Source organism: Epinephelus fuscoguttatus, linkage group LG2, assembly GCF_011397635.1.
Source record: "Epinephelus fuscoguttatus linkage group LG2, E.fuscoguttatus.final_Chr_v1".
NCBI lineage: Eukaryota > Metazoa > Chordata > Actinopteri > Perciformes > Serranidae > Epinephelus > Epinephelus fuscoguttatus.
This window is the reverse complement of record NC_064753.1, coordinates 25,759,862-25,777,282: the sequence shown is the minus strand read 5'-3', so window position 1 is coordinate 25,777,282 and position 17,421 is coordinate 25,759,862. Positions and strand designations below refer to the sequence as shown.

Sequence of the window (17,421 nt, the reverse complement as noted above, 5' to 3'; positions counted from 1 at the left end):
AATTATATCGGCTATTTTTTTTCATATTCCATTTATAGATTTTCAGATTTTAATACAAAGGAAAAATAAATAAATAAATAAAAGGTTCTTATAGGCAGTATGACCAGCCAGAAGTTCAGCACCAGCTACTGAATGGATGTCTGCAATATGAGCTATACATATAGTAAGAGTACACACTTTGTTTGTCCAACCCATTATAAACAAGCATATATGCATATGTGCAAACACTGGTCATTCTTGATAAACAGGACATGAATGGTTGCCATATTTTATCAAAGATTACAGAGCTGAGGGAAACACAAATTATATAAACTAGTTGAGAACTATGTCAACATGCAGAGTTAAGGAATCGCACACTGGTTTCCTTATTTTACAGTTCATGTTACTGATTATATGGGCAGTACAGTGGTGCACTGTCACCGTACAGAAGAGAAGGATCCAGGTTTGAACCCGCCGGCCTCCACCAATGTGGAGTTTGCATGTTTTCCCCGTGTCAGTTTTCTCAAGTGAGTTGTTCAACAATCCTGTTTTAATGTGTTATGTATCTATACATGTAGGGCAATTCATTGCTCTTCTAATAGACTGGTTGTCCTTTTTCATAAAGAGATAGCTTTAATTTGAAGAAAAACATTGATTGTAATGAGCAAAACATTTACTGGGAACAATCCTTCTCATGTTTAGGGGAGACTGGTGGGCACCCATAGAACCCATTTTCATTCAGATAACTTGAGGTGGAAGTTCAAGGGACCCCTTTGACAATGGTCCTGCCAGTTGTTCCCTCACCACAATTTAACTTAACTTTGGAGCATCATTTAGCCCCCTTTCCCACAAGCTATACCGACATGGTTGGTACCACTGGATGCCTTACGCCGGGTTCACCCTAGCTGTCAGTAGTCGCCTGGCCTCCTTTCACACTAGAAGCCATCTCTCCGCACCAGTCAGCAAGCGATTCTGGTCTCTGCCCCCCCGATCGAGGCGCCACTGTGTTCACCATGGAGGCATGCGAGAAAAACAAAGTATTCTTCAGGGTGAGTAACTGATATACAAATTTGGGGGGCTAAGTGTTCCTTTAGTGGAAAGCATTAGCACATACATAAACATATACAATACACCATAGGACTGAAAGTTGGGTTGGATCTTGTATGTTTAGGTGTTACATCAAAAGGGACATGACTATCAAGCATCTCAGGGTTACACTGAGGAATTGTGTCAAAGGCTTTGCTCCAGATACGACCACAGATACCTTGGTCCTTACCAACCAGTCACAGCTACTGTTACACACCTTTCCCACACACAAACATGAACACTTGAGTTTGATGGACACAAGGCAAGATGGGTTAACTTTCTCATTTATAGTCCGTGAGAATGATCAATTATTGGAGTCTGACTCCCCCTGGTGTTCATAATGTGCCCCTGCTCCCCAGGCCAGCCCTCCACTCTACAGACCACAACTCAGTTATACACAGCTTGAAAAGCCACGTGGTGAATGCCAAATAGAAAAGAGCAAAGGCAAAAGGGAGAGAAGACAGCTTTCAATCAGATAATTACAATTAAAATAAATAGATGAATAAGTAAATGGAGGAATGTAAACCAAGCACAAAAAGTAAGGAAATTTGTGTTTGGTAGACTGTTTCTTTGTTGTAACAATTCTTCTTGGCAATAAATTTTATACTGTTGGAAAGCCTGTTTATTTCCCTTTAAAATGGTGCCACATTTGTAAGGAAGGAAAATGCATTTGTGGGATATTTCCCTCAAAAATCAGTTTGGTCATGTTCATCATGTCCTCCAGTGTTTACAAAGTGGCATGACACATGTCCACTGGATAAAATGACTGAATGGAATGTTGGGATTGTTAGGAAAACTGAGTTAGATTCATAAAAAGTGGTGCAATGATACTTTAATGCAACATTTCAAACATTGGAGATTTCTCCATGGTCCAATATTGAGTTTAAGTCAAGTCAATTTTATCTGCACAGCACATTTCATACACAGGTAAACACAATGTGCATTACAGTAAAACATAGAAAACAAACAATGAGATAGAAAACATAAAATACTCTACATAAATAAAATTACTCTGTTGTGTCATTTCATCAGTGGCAGATCTTCTAATTGGCCCAGAGGAGGGGTGCCGAAATTGATAGTTTTTCTTTTTTGGCATTCAAAATGAAATAAATAAAATGAAATAACAAAATAAATAAAATAAAAATAGATAGAAATACAATGAAATAAAAAATAAGAATAAAAATAAAAATCAAACAAAAGAAAAATGGTGGACTGTATGTGGAGAGCATTAGGGAAAGAGAAAATGAAAGACAATTGGTTGTGCACAAGAGGATGAAAAATTTGAAGATTTGCAAGCAAATAAATATGAAACATGAATGTAATCAAAAATATATGGGTTTTGGGGGGAGGGGAGGTCTTGCCCAGGGCGCTGAATGTGTTAGGTCCGGCACTGCCTTTCATACTTGTGAGCATAATGTGAATAAAATATATCCTATATTACTTTAATTTAGTGAGTTAAGTCATATACTGGCCCATTTTGTGCTCTTTACCCTCCTCTTACATGCAATTACAAGACTTAGACTCTACATACAAACTCTGTATGACTTGAACACTGAGGTGTGAGTCATGAGTATGTTTAAGTATGACCAAGCTCAAAATGAGTTAAGTTAAAATCAGACAGTGAATAGATGCCACTCCACTACACCAGTGCTATCGCTTTAACGGGACGGGCGGTGACGTTGGGACGGGGATCCGGAGCAGACAGGAGGCTGCTGCAGCTGGACCGACTCCCGACCGGGACCAGAACAACACCGGCCTACAGACTAACATCTGATCTCACCGTGAATCTGACACTACAGGGTTTCAATCCACCATGAGAGACTACTCAGCGGCTCCGAGCAACGGAGGCGCCTGCATGCCGTGCTGCCAAGTTTGCATCTTCGCCTTTACCGCATTTCTCATCGTTGCAGAGAGGACTGCGCGTGAGTCTTACCTGGGACACACACATGCGCGCACACACACACACACACACACACACACACACACACACACACACACACACACACACACACACAAACGCCCTGTTTACAGACAATAAAACCGAGTGCAGCATCACTAAAGACGTGTCTGTGTATTGTAATGTAGTGGCATGTGCCCACGCGCATCCCTGTTGTGTGTTATTTGACTTTATTTGCGTGCGCGTGCATGTGGGCGCGTGCCACATTGATGTACAGTGTGTGCGGGGTACAGCGGCTGGAGGGGAGATGCTGGCATGCTGTAGATGAGACATAGGGGGGTTTAAGATGATGTGTTGGTCTGTTTAAGTATCGATAATAATCCAACATATAAAGTTGTACATGTGTTTCTACTTGAGCAGCTGTGCCCTGTGTTGTCATGAATAATAGAGCCAGAGTCTGCAGTCAGCACTAGTGCGCCTCTTTCCTATTTTTATACGCTGCATGTTATGAAATCCAGTATGCAGCAGAACTGCAGACTCATGCCTGAGTTTTCCAGAGTCAATCTCTTTCCAATAGCCGTGACATTACAGCAGCAGAGAGCTCTTTTCTGGATAAAAACAAAGCGGAGCCATGTTGTCATATTTCAGCGCCCTTTTTTTTTGGAGGTGTATGAATGGACGAGGGGATGGGCGTACCCCACGATGGGGCCTAGTCTGCCCGGGCAGCCCGCCTGTTTGGCAGCTGAAGGGGTTCAGATTACATGTGTGGGGAGATGGAGGGAGGGAGGCAGAGTGCAGAGCTGATGAGAGGAGTCTGTAAGTGAGGAGAGGAAGCTGCACTCTTGTTGTCAATAAACCATAGATACATGGGCGGATTATGAGACAATGGGCCCCTGGGCGCAGATATGTAAAGAGGCTCCACCATGTCTCCTACACAGGAGCAAGACACAGACTTTGTGGGGGTTTTACTTCTGTTTTGTGGTTGTTGTTTTGCATCTTTCTTTAGTTATGAGCCATTTTTTGTGGTTTTGTGTCTATTTTTTGTCAGTTTGTGTCTCGTTGTAGTCGTTTTGCATGTCTTGTGGTCTTTTAGTGTCTTCTTGTAGTACCTTTGAGTCTCCTCATGCAACGACATGTCAACCAGTTGAGAGTGGGCTCAAACACATAACTCTGGAGACAGTTTGGCTAAAATGACAGTCTGTAATGGTCAAAAGGTAGGTTTGGTACACAGAAAGACTACCAGTGAAGGCAAATAAATCCAAGGGATGAGTCAGAGGCAGAGTCAATCAACAGGCTAAATCTAACAGAAGGTTAGACACATAAGGAGCGAGACACAGGTGAAGTCATCAATAGGGAGGGAAAACACACAGACGCAGGAAGTGAGGATGTGAGTTTCAAAGTAAAACATCAAACAACATGAATGAATGAAATAAAAAACCTAACCTAAGAAACCTGAGCTGTGACACTTCCTGGTGTGTGACTATTTGCAGATGAAGGCCAGGGGGCCCCTAACACTTTGGGCCCCTGGGTCTGTGCCCGGTAGGCCTACTCAGTAATCCATGCATGCTTAGGATAGAGGTCATATGAAAAGGTGAAGGCTCTTACAAATGCTGTTGCCCTGATGTAAACACTTACATTATAAGCACTGCAACATAAGCAGTATCGTACAAAATACTGCTAGTCTGTTATTTACACGCTGTTTCACACAGTTGGTGATAATAATGAGCTACCATATCAAGAGACAGCTATTATCTTAGAGATGCTACTGTGATATTGTGCATGTGATTTCTGAAGCTAATCTGTTTTATGGTCCTGCAACTGTGTATGCACAATGTGATTTACCTGTTAATCTCTACATTTTTGTGATTCAGACCTTATAAAAAAATTCTGTAGCATCATCAGCAGCACACTCAGCAACAGCCTGCAGAGTGTATCTGACTCACTATGATTCATTTCAACCATTAATGTGAGTGATGTAATGATTTTGTGTTGTAGCCGTCTCGTCTGGTCAAATAGATCTAAATGTTTCTTTGTGTGTCTCTCCCCTCTTTCCCCAGTGATCTATTGCTTTGTGTACTACCTGTGGGTGGGTCACAACTACTGCTATGCCCATCTCGCTGGCTTCACTGCGCTGTTCCTGCTGCCAGGTGAGACAACAACAACAACAGCAACATATCAATCTATATTTACAGCATAAATATTTAAGTTGAGGTCCTCAAGAATAACAATAGAGACTGAATGACAATGGATAGGGTTTTATGTTTATTCTATTCTTTCACAGGCTGGGGTCCTCAGTGGCTCAGTTATCTGTGGTACCTGTCAGATGGACGCATCCGCAGGAAGTCTCTCACCTGGACACACATACTGCACCTGGGTATCTTCAAAAGGTGAGTCAGCCTTGTGCGTGTGCATCGTTACATCTATTTGTTTATATTTGATGATGATAATAATGATGTAGTGGCTTTTCCTTTTCTCCTCCTCTCCTTTGCCTCCCCTTCATCCATCTCTGACCTCCACAGGCTGTTGGAGTGCATGTGTCTGCCAGATGAGGATGTGTACAGTGAGATCATGCAGCAGGCTGATGTATCAGCCTTACGTCTGTTTGAGGCGTTGGTGGTCACCCTCCCTCAGACGCTGCTGCAGACCTATGTGCTCATCTGCACTGATATAGGGATCAAATCTCCAGGTAAGGAGAGACTGAGCAGGAAATGTAGAAATCATTTGTGCCAAGGTGATATGGTCTGAAATAGCATGTGTAATTATTTGTGTGTTGTGGTAAAAGTATGTAAAATAGCTGTAACAATATGACAATTTGAAAAGACTTGCTCGTAGTGAGGAACCCACAGAGAATTATCTCTGCAGCATCCCTCGGCTTTACAGAGCTTTGTAGAGGATTTCAGCTGCTCAGGCCACAACATTACTGTTTTGGTCCATTCTCACTCCCTGCACAGTGTCCCCTAGTGGTCCTCAATACTAACACATCTGTGTAATGTTGAAAAATGTAATATTGAAGCCCAGAGAGAGTCCTCTAATGGTCTGTACTGTCCCGCTGCGGAACAGACTTCAGGTCAACTGTGCAAATATGATTTACCGTGTCACTGATTTTTTGTTTGTGAGTAAGTTGTGCCTTCAGAATGGCAGATCAAATGTAAAAAATATAGTCTAACTCAAACGATGAGAATAAAATAACTGCTTAATGTGACAAAGCTGTAGTTCACCCAAGTTATATGGAACTTTTTAGTGTCTCTGATTGTTGTTTTCAGCCCACAAAGTTATTGCTTTGGTTCAGTCTCACTGCTTTCATAAATAGCAGAGAAAGTTAACAACTAGCTCATGAACATTGTGCCAGATATTTCCCTCAGGAGTTGGTAGAGACCAAAACAGAGGTGAGAGAGAGTGAAAACTGCACTTAGACTTATTAGGTGACCAGAAACATGATTCTAAATGAATGCTGATGTTGCTTTATGTCTGTTGTATCAGGTAAACAGCTGTTTGCTAACATGTTTGCTACAATAACTTTATGATAACTTCACAATATAGATATATAAACATGTATGACCTGAACAATAACTGTTCTACTGCCCCCAAGTGGCCAAAAAAAACAAACAAAACAATTTGTGCAGCTTTAATCTGAAACAATTTCTCTGCCATTTCCAGTGTGCATGTGCAGGCAGCAGACTTGTATTTGATGCACAGTATGTATGTAGCATTGCAAGGTATCAGAGTATTTACATTTCTTCTCCTCTCTGCTTCATCCCTCTCCCCCTCCAGCCTCGGTGTGTTTTGTGGTGTGTTTGTTATCTCTGGCCTGGGCCTTGGTCCTCTATGCCAGAGCCTGTTCACTCATCAGACCAGGACACCTACAAATGACCCCTGCTGCCATCCTCTGCCGACTTCTGTGGAGGGTGGGCATCTTTACACACCACCCAGTCGCCAGAATAATGTTGGCATTGCATGTTTCTGCAAAACACAGATATGTTACTTTGTACATGTCATATGTTGCAGATATGTTGAAACTTTACTTTTCTTTACATTTCAGTTTTAAATGTTATGTTGTGACAATGCTGTGTGTTAACATGTGGTTAGGCTTGCCCAAAACAAAAAACAAAACACTTTGTTATGGTAAGGAAAACATCATGTTTTGGCTCAAACGCACCTCATTTTGTTGCTACAAACATGGCTAGACATGTCCCAAACTGTTTTAAAAAAAACACCTGGATATGTTCTGAACTGTCTTAAAAAATTCACAATTTTGTCACAACAAACAAGACTGGACATGTCTCAACTGTCTCAACGTTTGTTGGTCTTGAACAGTGGTCTGCAGCTGTCTTCTACTTGGCAGCTGTCTCGCTTAGGTGTTATGACATCCATCATCCCCTCTTCTTTCTGATGAGAAACTCCACTCATACTCATGTAATCTGAACTATGTCATACGTATGAAACATATCAATGGTTTGCAGAAATGTACAATGCCAACATGTTATTCTGCCACCTGAGCAGTTACACAACCCTCCTGCAGTCAATATGCACAACACACACCCTCAGTATAGTAATCTCAATTTAATAAGCTGCATACGTATATGCCTGTGTTTGGCTTTGTTTGTGTGACAGCTATATTTTCTCTATCTGTAGGTCAGTATGTTGGGATCTCGATTTGCTGTTCTCATGCTCTTCACACGTATCTTCAAACAGTGGATCCTGGGAGTCCTTGGTAAGTCTGGATGCCAAGGCTTCATCCCCAAGCTCATGCTTTCTAACCTGACAGTCCATTTTCTACTGGATAAGGCAGAGAGTGGCTTGTTTTTGCTCAGCCAAGGACAACTATGTTATGGTTCATCACCTCTACTCAGGTTCTCTGAATTGGTATGTGTATGCTTTAAAGGTTGAATATTTAATTGGTTGTGTGTGTTTGTGTGTGTGTCAGGTGTGCACTGGCTGGGTGCAACTTTCTGGATGGTGTCTCAGCAGACTGACATCATACGTTCAACTAGTCGATGGAGACTCTTCAACCTGGTGCTGGGAGCCATCCACATCTTTCTGTTCCTCAATGTGAAGTGGGGTCAATCCAGATACCGCATGGCTGGGTTCTACCTGGTATGTGCGTGTGTGTGTTTGTGGTCCATTCATGCCTTTTTGGGCAGGGCCATCAACAAAAAAAAGAAATACTTGCAACATTTGAGACCCGACAAAGAGAAAAGAAAAACAAATTAAACAACTAATCATGAGGTAAAATATATACTGCCTAGCACAGTCACATTACAGACATGAGTTAAAAATGAGCCAATACAAGCACTAAAAACATGTGTATTGCTTAAAACTGTCCAGCAGATGGCATAGCCGACCTGAGATGCTGATAATGCACCCGTTGAATCAGTATAAACACTTAGACATGCACTAAGCTGAATAAAGAGACCAATATGAGACAAATATGGATTTCAATCATGGAAAAGGGTAACCATCTTCCTCTGTTTCTGATCATTCTTCTTTAGGTCATGTTCTTAGAGAACGCTTTGCTTCTTCTGGCCTCCTCGTGGTTGTTCACCATGGTGTCCTGGGACACTGTGGGGATCCCAGCTGCAGTGTTCTGTAGCTTCCTCATCGGTGAGACACAGCAACACTGTATCACCAGACTAAGAGTCCGTAGACATGCTAGTGGCTTTATGAGGCTGCATTAAATGTTAATGTTGGCATGCTAACACTGATGATGGTAACAGACTAATGCTAAGCAGGTGAAATCCTGTTCATCATGTTAGTTTAACAAGCTAACCATTGCAGTTGGAAATTTTCGTCTGATGGTAGCACCAGATGAAAAAATTAAGGGATCACCAAACTTATCACAGTTCATCCTGATGGGAGCATGGATATCTGTACAAAATTACCACTGGCATGGCTAAAAAACTATAAATGCTGCTCTCCTGTATGTTCATTTCCATCTTTTCTGTTGAGATCTAAAAACTTACACACACCTGCACAACGCATTTTCAAGTCCTTCCGGTGTCTCATCTTTTTTATCTGTTTCTTTCTCTCTCCAGGAGTGATAGCGTTGGTGCTCTACTATCGTTTCCTCCACCCCAAGTCCTTTGAGATTTTCCAGAGTATTCGCCACAGGGGGATAGGTGGAGCCTGCGCTGAACGTGGATCTACACTGTCATTGGAGGAGAAAGTCACACCCACTTTCCATCGCCATGCAACACTGTCTGGTCTGTTAAATACCAACCAAAACCTACCTACCTAAAACCTACCTCCCCACCGTACTTTCCTAACTACCCACCCTACCTAATAACACCTACCTACACAACCCTACCCCCCTACCCTTCCTTACTACCTACCTACTTACTTACATACCTACCTTCCAACCAACCTGCCTACCTACTAACCTACCTAACCATCACCCTTCCTGCCCACTTACCTACTTACCTACCTACCTACCTATTCACCTGCCTAACTACTTACCTCTCTTCCTATCTACATACCAACCTACATACATACCTACCTAACTATTCACTTGAATAACTACCTATCTTCCTACCTACCTACCTAGCCAACTTTTCCTTCCTACCTACCTACCTACCTACCTACCTACCTATCTACGTACTTACCCAACCTACCCAACCTACCTGCTTACCTCCCTACCCACTCTAACTACCTTAACACCCATCCTACCCTACTTACCTACCTACCCACTCTACTCTACCTACCAACCTACCTACCTATTATTATAGTGACAGTGGTTCTTAATTTAATCAGGAGGTGGGACCCTCATGGATCTCCCTATCCAATGGGAGGGCTGGAAACATCACCACTGGCTGTTGATTCGCTTGGCCATGAAGACGGGGGATGTCACTAAGATCTGGACGTCGTATGGCGAGGGGGGACTGGCTGGACTGATGGGTCTGTCTGAGGAAGTTCACTCCCCTGATGAACATCATGTCCCTCGGGTTTGTTGGGTTCCTGTTGTTGAACGTTGCTTTGAAGAACTATTTCTTTTAGTAGTGAGACTTCCTGTAAATCGATCTTTTAAAAAAATCTGAATTTCATTACTATTTTTTTCAATGGAAAGAATGTTCTTTGTGCTTCCTAAACCTGTCCCTCCTGGCATGCAGCCTACTACGTGATGTCTTTTACTATTATGTAAAACAGTTTCTTACTCTTATTTTGTGCTGTGATTTGTCAGATGCCGCTTGTTCAACCGCAGGTTCCTCAGATCTCACAACCAGCTCCTCAACCACCTCCACCACAGGTGACCCAGGCTCCACAGGCAAGTCCTGTGTATCATTTATCCCTCTTAAACCATAAACTGGGACTACATGTATATTTGGAGCCACTATGTGTAGGATTTGACAGTGGAGATGAATGATTGTCGTTCATGAATATAATAAACAACTAGCTCAGCCACCATATTGGCTGCTACTACTCTGAGTTTGTCTGTCTGCACTCTGGAGCTCAGCTGTCTGTCTTGTCCGCAGGTGAGAGAGGTGGTCCAACCACCAAAGCCAGCTCCCTCCACTGTGGTAGCCAGGCCAGTGAGAAAAGCTCCACCCACAACAATCCACGATATAAGAAATTTTCCAGAGATCATCCCAGTACAGGAGGTCATTCCTGAAGAGAGTGCAGAAGATGAGTCCAGCGCTGCACCATCTGAAAAAGGTTGGATGCTTGATGAACACTGAAGCCTGCTGGTGCACACACTCAGAAAGACACACTCAGTGACCACAGAAATGTTACTATGATAAAGATTTTGTCCACAGGTGCTGACTGCGGTATTGCAGACCATCAAACAGTAGATTTATTATGCCACCAACATCTTTTACTTTTATCCACTAAGGGAGAGAGGATGCAGTGAATATATTCATGAGGTGTTCCTCTTTTATTGTTGACCTTTGACATGGATTTGTTTTAATACTTGGACAGCACAACAGTCTCTGTGATACTTTTCTGGTGTATTTGATCATGCTGCCTGTTAGATAATACTTTAAACCTGAAATAAGCAATTTGTTTGGCCACTTGGAGGCTGCAAACAAGCTGTGGACAAAACACTGACATACCATCGCTTCAAAAAAGTGATATGGCAAACTTGTAAAGTGAGACACCCCAGTTGAAAACATTGTTTTTTCATGCACTGGTCAGTTTTGAGAGGTCTTCTTGCAGACTGATGGAGAGAAAATGCCCTCATTTAAGTGTTTATTTTAGTTCAGCTTTCTGTTCTTAAGATTTATGCAAAAAGTACTAGTATTTTATTTGTGTCTTCTTTGTTAAACACACTTTACCTTTCTACTCGATGTGATTTCATTTTCAAAGGTGATGAGGAGTTTCAGAGTGCTGCTTATGGCTCACCAACACCTTCATCCCCGCGGCAACCAAGCAGCCTTCGCCATATTGACAGCAACGCTGCATCCCTGACCGAAGCCTCGTCCTCCGTAGGTTCCCTGGACATCAAGACTCCCGGCTGGTCACCTGAGCGACGTTCCCCTCTCCTGATTGGCTCTCCAGAGAAAAGGCCATCACTGCCTGGAGAGTCCACCACTACGCTGTACTTCAGCGCAGATGCGCAGTCTCCCTCCAGTGGCAGCTATCTGGGCTGGGGCTCTGAGTTGTCGCCCATCTCCACCTACAGAAGTCCCTACCGGATCAGAGAGGCTCGTTTTATCACGTCCACCCCACGCCTGGAGCCTCGATCTGAGAGTCCAGGTCCGTCTCCTGTTGTTATCATCCCGGCCACTCCAGGTACAACTCCAGGCCCCACCCCAGGTGGAAGCCCCGGTGCATCGACCCCTTCTGCATCATCAACACCTGCAGCTTCGACTCCTGCTCCTTCAACGCCTGTTGGTTCAACTCCTGGTGCTACTACTCCTGGTACTCCAGTCGTTCCACTCACTCCAGTCATCTCCCACGCTCGCAAACAGATGGTCCAGTTTGTGGACACTAGAGAGAGAATGGTGTAAGGAGGGTGGAGGGTCAAGGGGAAGAACAACTGGGTGGGCAGTGGTGTCTTTTTTAGTTTAGCAGTTTAGGATATAAATGAATTCATGCATTAAGTAACCTGGGGAAGGCTTGGCGGGGAGTGAAGGGGTCTTTTCAGCTCAGTTCATTTGAGTCAGTCATGGAAGATATACTATATAAATTCTTATTTATGTTTTTCTCCCTGACATGAAGATGCAAGGGTCACATACGCAGACATTTAGGATGCATAGATAGCACACTTGCTGGAGGAGAGTGTGATAGTATGACCGCCCTCATATGCTACTTTGAAAAAGGTGAAAAGGAAGCATCTGGCAAATTCATGTGTAGGAGGCGGGGCTAGTAGTCGTCTGCTATCTACCGAGGCCACTAGATGAGTTATCGGTGACAAACACGGACATACAAGGTAATCAGCCATTCAAACATGGAGGATGGGGGGATTCTTTCAGTTCTTTAAAACCATTTGCTGAAAAAAAAAATCACTATTCACTACTACAGGTCATTATTTACAGAAAACTACATCTGGGTTACTCCTCAAAACAGATAAAACTTCACAGGTGCTAATTCATGTGGGACATCACTTTTATTCATGTAGATAAACCCTCACTCTTGGTCATTTATTTGTGTTTTTAACTAAACACAAAAAAACTAATGCAGTTAGGACTTATTCAGGCAGTGGAGTCAGCTGGTTACCTAATTTTTAAAGAGCAAACTAATTGTTAAAACAATCATAATTATTATGATGATATTTGAATCATGAGTTGTGATAAAATCTTAAGCTTAAACAATCACGTGAATCAAGATGAAGTAACTTAAATGGAAGAATTTTCAAAATGAACCATTTTATCAAACTAGTTTACAAACACCAAACATGCTGACTTTCATGTAACGCCACTTACCAGTGCCAGTGTCTTTTTTTCTACATTGGTAAGTCTGATACAATCAAACCAATTATCTGTCATAATAAATAAATAAATAAATAAAGCAGACTTAATGCAAATCTAAGCATACCTACAAAAGGCTTTGACGTTATAATTCCTGCAAAAGCTTACATTTTTTTACACAAAAACCTTCAGATGATGTTAAACATCCCGTCCAGTTTCCAGGAAGTCCCTCATTCATCCGATCAGTCACCCACTGTGTGTACAGCTCCGTACATTACATCACACACATTACAAAGAAACAGAACTCCCTTTTACACTCTGTAAAATACTCAAATCTATTAATTGATGTCTTTATTTTCATGAAACTATCAGATAAGCAAAAGACTAAAAGCAAAGCTTTGAGGGATTTTTTATAGATTATGTGCTCTGCTTTACGTTGCTAATTGTAACTGCAATAATTCCAGTCGGCACTTTATAGCAGAAAAGGTACAGCTCACGTAGCATGATGCTCTGTAGAATACACTATGATTGATGATGAACACGAGAACACGTCAAAGGGAAATTAAGCAATATAGAATATGAAAGCAGTGTCACGTGATGTTTCTATTGTAATGCTGTTTGTTAATGCATTTCATTTTATACGTCTATTTTTTTTAAACTTGTTGACGGCTTGTTTTTGTCTGTTTTAATGATTATGACCTGCAGAAATGCTTTAAGTCTTTCAAAAAAAACAAGACAGACACTTTCCCCATTTGGCCCTTTGAAGAAATTGCAAATAATTGCAAACTGGTAACTTTAGTGACAAAGAAAAGATGAAGTACAAAAGAAGGAAATGTCTGCAGGACACAAATACTAAGTGTGGGTTCTTATCTCTAACAAAGAAGAGGTAACTTTTATGAACACCTCTGACAATCACAGTTTGTTTCCTCTTTAACTGATGAAAAACAGGAAGTTTACGAATGATGATAAGATACAGTCATAGCAGCAGTTCAGTCAGGAGAGACTCATTCTGAGTGACAGAATTTTTATTTACATGAGAATTGTGAAGAGTCTTTGGCGAACAGACTCCATTTGTGACATATATTTTACTTCCCCCATGGAGTCTAGATGCTGGTGGTGATGAGATGTAGAGGGTACTGAGGATTTAGATGTGATGAGCTCAAACTGGGCACTGGATGTGATGACTGGAGGTGAATGGCCTGAGATGACAGCAGCAGAGAGGAGAGCAGATATAAAGTTTGACAGCAGCAGCAGCAGCTGTTAGAGATCATGGCAAAATTTAATTGGTTTAACTGGACGCCCAAATGCCTATAATCAGCTGACAGGAAAAAGCAGGAGTAGTGAGATTGAGAGACAGAACTGTGAATGAACGAAGCATAAAGAAAGTCTTCCTAACTGAACTTGCACTGATCTTAATTCCTGGTCCTGTTAATGTGGGTTGCCATGGCAGTAAACGTATATATGCTGGAAGTTTACTGGTAGTGTTTATAAACTTGTGACTAAAATTCTTATGGTTCCAAACTGATTTAAATATTTTAATTCTTAATTTGGCATTCTTTCTCCTCTGCCTACATATTGATTGGTAGAAGGCTTTGCTGCGTGCTGTGTCTGCTACTTTAATTATTAGCATTTAGCACTATTGGATTGTTGCCGTCCATTTATTCACACTGGTTTTATTGGTTTTATTGAGGAGCACACAGCAAACAAGCTGTTCTCAGCTTAAAGGCACATGAAGAAACTGTGTACCTGCCTGATGAAGAAAGTTAAAGGAATACTTCATCCACAAAATTATCATTTGTAATTCAGATAGTCATGCTGTGTTATCTTGAATTTGGGAAGAAAAGTTTGTTTTTCTTGCATGCCTCCATGGATTGATTTATGTGTTAATCGGGGACCACATTTAACAACAGCAAAACTACATCAAAACATTAGTTGGCAAACATTCACACAAGCAGTATAACACAGTATAATCCAAGTTAGTTTATCCAGGTGTATGCTCAGTCAGTACTTCCCACATTTTTTGCAAACAAACAAACAAACAAAAAAAACCCTTAGTACTCTGGATTTGAAGACAGTATAGAAAAGTTTCACTGTCAGTTTAGTAAGTAATAGTAAGAGTAAGGTCTTAGCAAAAATGGGTTTCAATCAGGAGAGACAGAAGAATGAAATAAAGATGAAGTTAAATGTGAAATGTCAGTGCTCAGTCTTTGGCACTTAGACACCAGAGGGAGATTATTTGTGATCATGGGATGCCTAAGCGGCAGCAAGATATATCCCCCCCATGCAGTCCAGACACTGGTAGTGGTGGTGGTAGCTGCTGACTTTGGCTGATGACTGCTGAGGCGAATAGAGGCGAGGAGTGAATGGCAGGGTGAGGAAGAAAGTTACAGCCGAAGCATGAAAAGAATTGTCTTCCTGACTGAACTTTCGCTTGAGCTTCATGTGTTTTGGAAGTACTGAGCATATAACTGGATAAATGAGACTTGGATTACACTGCAACGAGTTGTGTGAGAGTTTGTAAATGGATGTTTTGCTGTTGTCAAACATCGTCCTTAATCAGTCAGTAAATCAGTATGTTCACCATTTTCCACTGAGGCGTAAAAATAAATCCTCATAATTTAAGGTAACACAGCATGATTTGTTGATCTACAAATGGTCATGTTGTGAGTGAGCATATGTAGAAACTGTGTACCTAGCTCGTGCAGAAAGTTAACCATGTACAATATCAAGGTCTATTTTACTTCCTGTAAAGAAAAAATGTAGCAGTTCAGTTTTGTTTTGGACAAGAAATCATTTCCTCAGATGCAGACAGTCCATCTCAGTAAACATAAAGGGGGAAATCTAATTCTGACAGAGTCTTAACTAAATATTTACAAATTTAAATGTCGTCAGTATTCCCTTGTAAAGCCCACTATACTCATAAATATACGCAGTCCATCCGCATATCTTTCAGTTAAACCTCCTACCTCAGTGAAACTGAATTTCCAAGTGACAAAAATGATTTTATTATCTTTTTATAATTTGTTTTGGTGAGAATTACTCACTGTATGACTGAAAACACCTTTAACTGCATAAAACATTTTTGATAATGTAGCTACTGGAAGGAAGGGAATAGATAAGGAGCAGAGATTTAGAATAAAAATGCCCCTGGAACAATGTGCTGCTATGAATTTAAAGTTTGGTCAACACCAGTATTATGTAATATTATGTTAATGTTATTTATTTGAATATGTGAAATCTGATTGTAATCATAGAATTAACAATATCAGTCTTCCACGTATACTTGTCTTCTATTTTTTCTGTTTTTCTTTTTTAACTGTACTTTATTATTTTAACTTTCTAAACAAATATAATAGCTATAAAGTAAGTTCTGTACCTGTAATGAGCAGTTAAATGTTGTGATAAAACATGGGCAGACTATAAATCGGTGTTTATGGATCAAAGTGCAGAGAAAAACGCGCTGCATCAAAGCTGTGTCAAGCTGTTATCCACATACCTGCTGATAGATAAAGGAGTCACTGCATGTTACTAGTTCATCCAGAGAATTGTATCTATTCCTTTAGAGAGAGAAAGCACTCACTGTAACTACACATACATTACAGTACTTAACTCACATGCTCAGATGTATGTGTACGCAACAGCAATAAGCTAATGAAATGTATCTTAGTGCACTAATTAAAATGTATCTACACGCACATGCTTTAGACGATGCCTTGGCTTGATCATCATGACTCAGCGCTTTGCCTTGTAGACAGACAGCTTCAGCTGCCATGCTTGTCTTATGACGTGTGTATTGCTTTGTATTTGAACGATATGCTTTGCTTTGTGTACCTGACGTGTATGATAGTCTTCACTTGTGTTTCTAATTTGTCTCATTTTGTATTTTCTTAAAAATTTCCTTCTTTTATATTTGGTCACATGTACTGTTATGACACGCGTGGACAGTCACGGTGCATTATGTCAAGGTTTGTGCTGAAGTTTCACACGTGAAGTCGTTTAGAGGCAGTATCATATATTCATTGATGAACTGATATTAGTTTGCTGATTGAGTGTGACGTCACTTAGTCACGGGATGGCCTCCATGTATCAACATGCATCACCTCATCATACAAAGGTTTCCACAGAGCAACTGTTGCTGGTTGTGGTGAGTCAGTTACTGTGCTGTTGATGTGACAAAATAAAATCATCAGTCATGATCAAAGCTTTGAGTTTTGTCTTTTATTGATCATTCTTACATTTACAGTCAATTGAATATTTTCATGAGCTTTAGACATAGAGGTGGAGATGCATAACGACAGTGTGAATGATACAGTAATAATTACATGGTGGAGTCAGTATAGTCGCTGGTATAATGGCTGGTGCAGCATTACAGTGAACATACTGTGTTGACATTATCACAGGGCTGGATTAACCTGCTGGGGGGCCTGAAGCATGCACCACCGTTCCTCTCATTCCTCTGTACATTGTGTAAAGTGTTTCCGTGCTGGTGTGGCCCCAAGTTTGCTATGCAGACCTTTTATTAAACAAAAACTATAGTAGAATTTTGCACCATATCTGCATAATAAGTCAGTAAAAAGGGCTTCTCCTATGGTGCCCCTTCAACGTGAAACACACTGA

At 41.2% G+C, this 17,421-nt stretch overlaps 1 protein-coding gene across 2 annotated transcripts; it reads left to right on the top strand.

Annotated features, from left to right (window-relative positions):
• The first annotated feature begins 2,727 nt into the window (after nucleotides 1-2,727).
• On the top strand, nucleotides 2,728-16,982 carry LOC125880622 (XK-related protein 5-like). Of its 2 annotated transcripts, none has more exons than XM_049563248.1 (13): nucleotides 2,728-2,987; nucleotides 5,020-5,109; nucleotides 5,244-5,349; nucleotides 5,482-5,648; nucleotides 6,734-6,867; nucleotides 7,595-7,673; nucleotides 7,887-8,056; nucleotides 8,452-8,563; nucleotides 8,995-9,162; nucleotides 9,710-9,900; nucleotides 10,137-10,202; nucleotides 10,429-10,609; nucleotides 11,261-16,982. In XM_049563248.1, exons 1-13 carry the CDS (start codon nucleotides 2,879-2,881, stop codon nucleotides 11,902-11,904), a joined length of 2,217 nt encoding a protein of 738 aa, XP_049419205.1. In that variant the 5' UTR covers nucleotides 2,728-2,878; the 3' UTR covers nucleotides 11,905-16,982. The 2 variants fall into 2 exon arrangements, with proteins under 2 accessions (XP_049419205.1, XP_049419195.1); XM_049563238.1 differs by having other exon boundaries at nucleotides 10,137-10,220.
• Nucleotides 16,983-17,421: the final 439 nt, after the last annotated feature.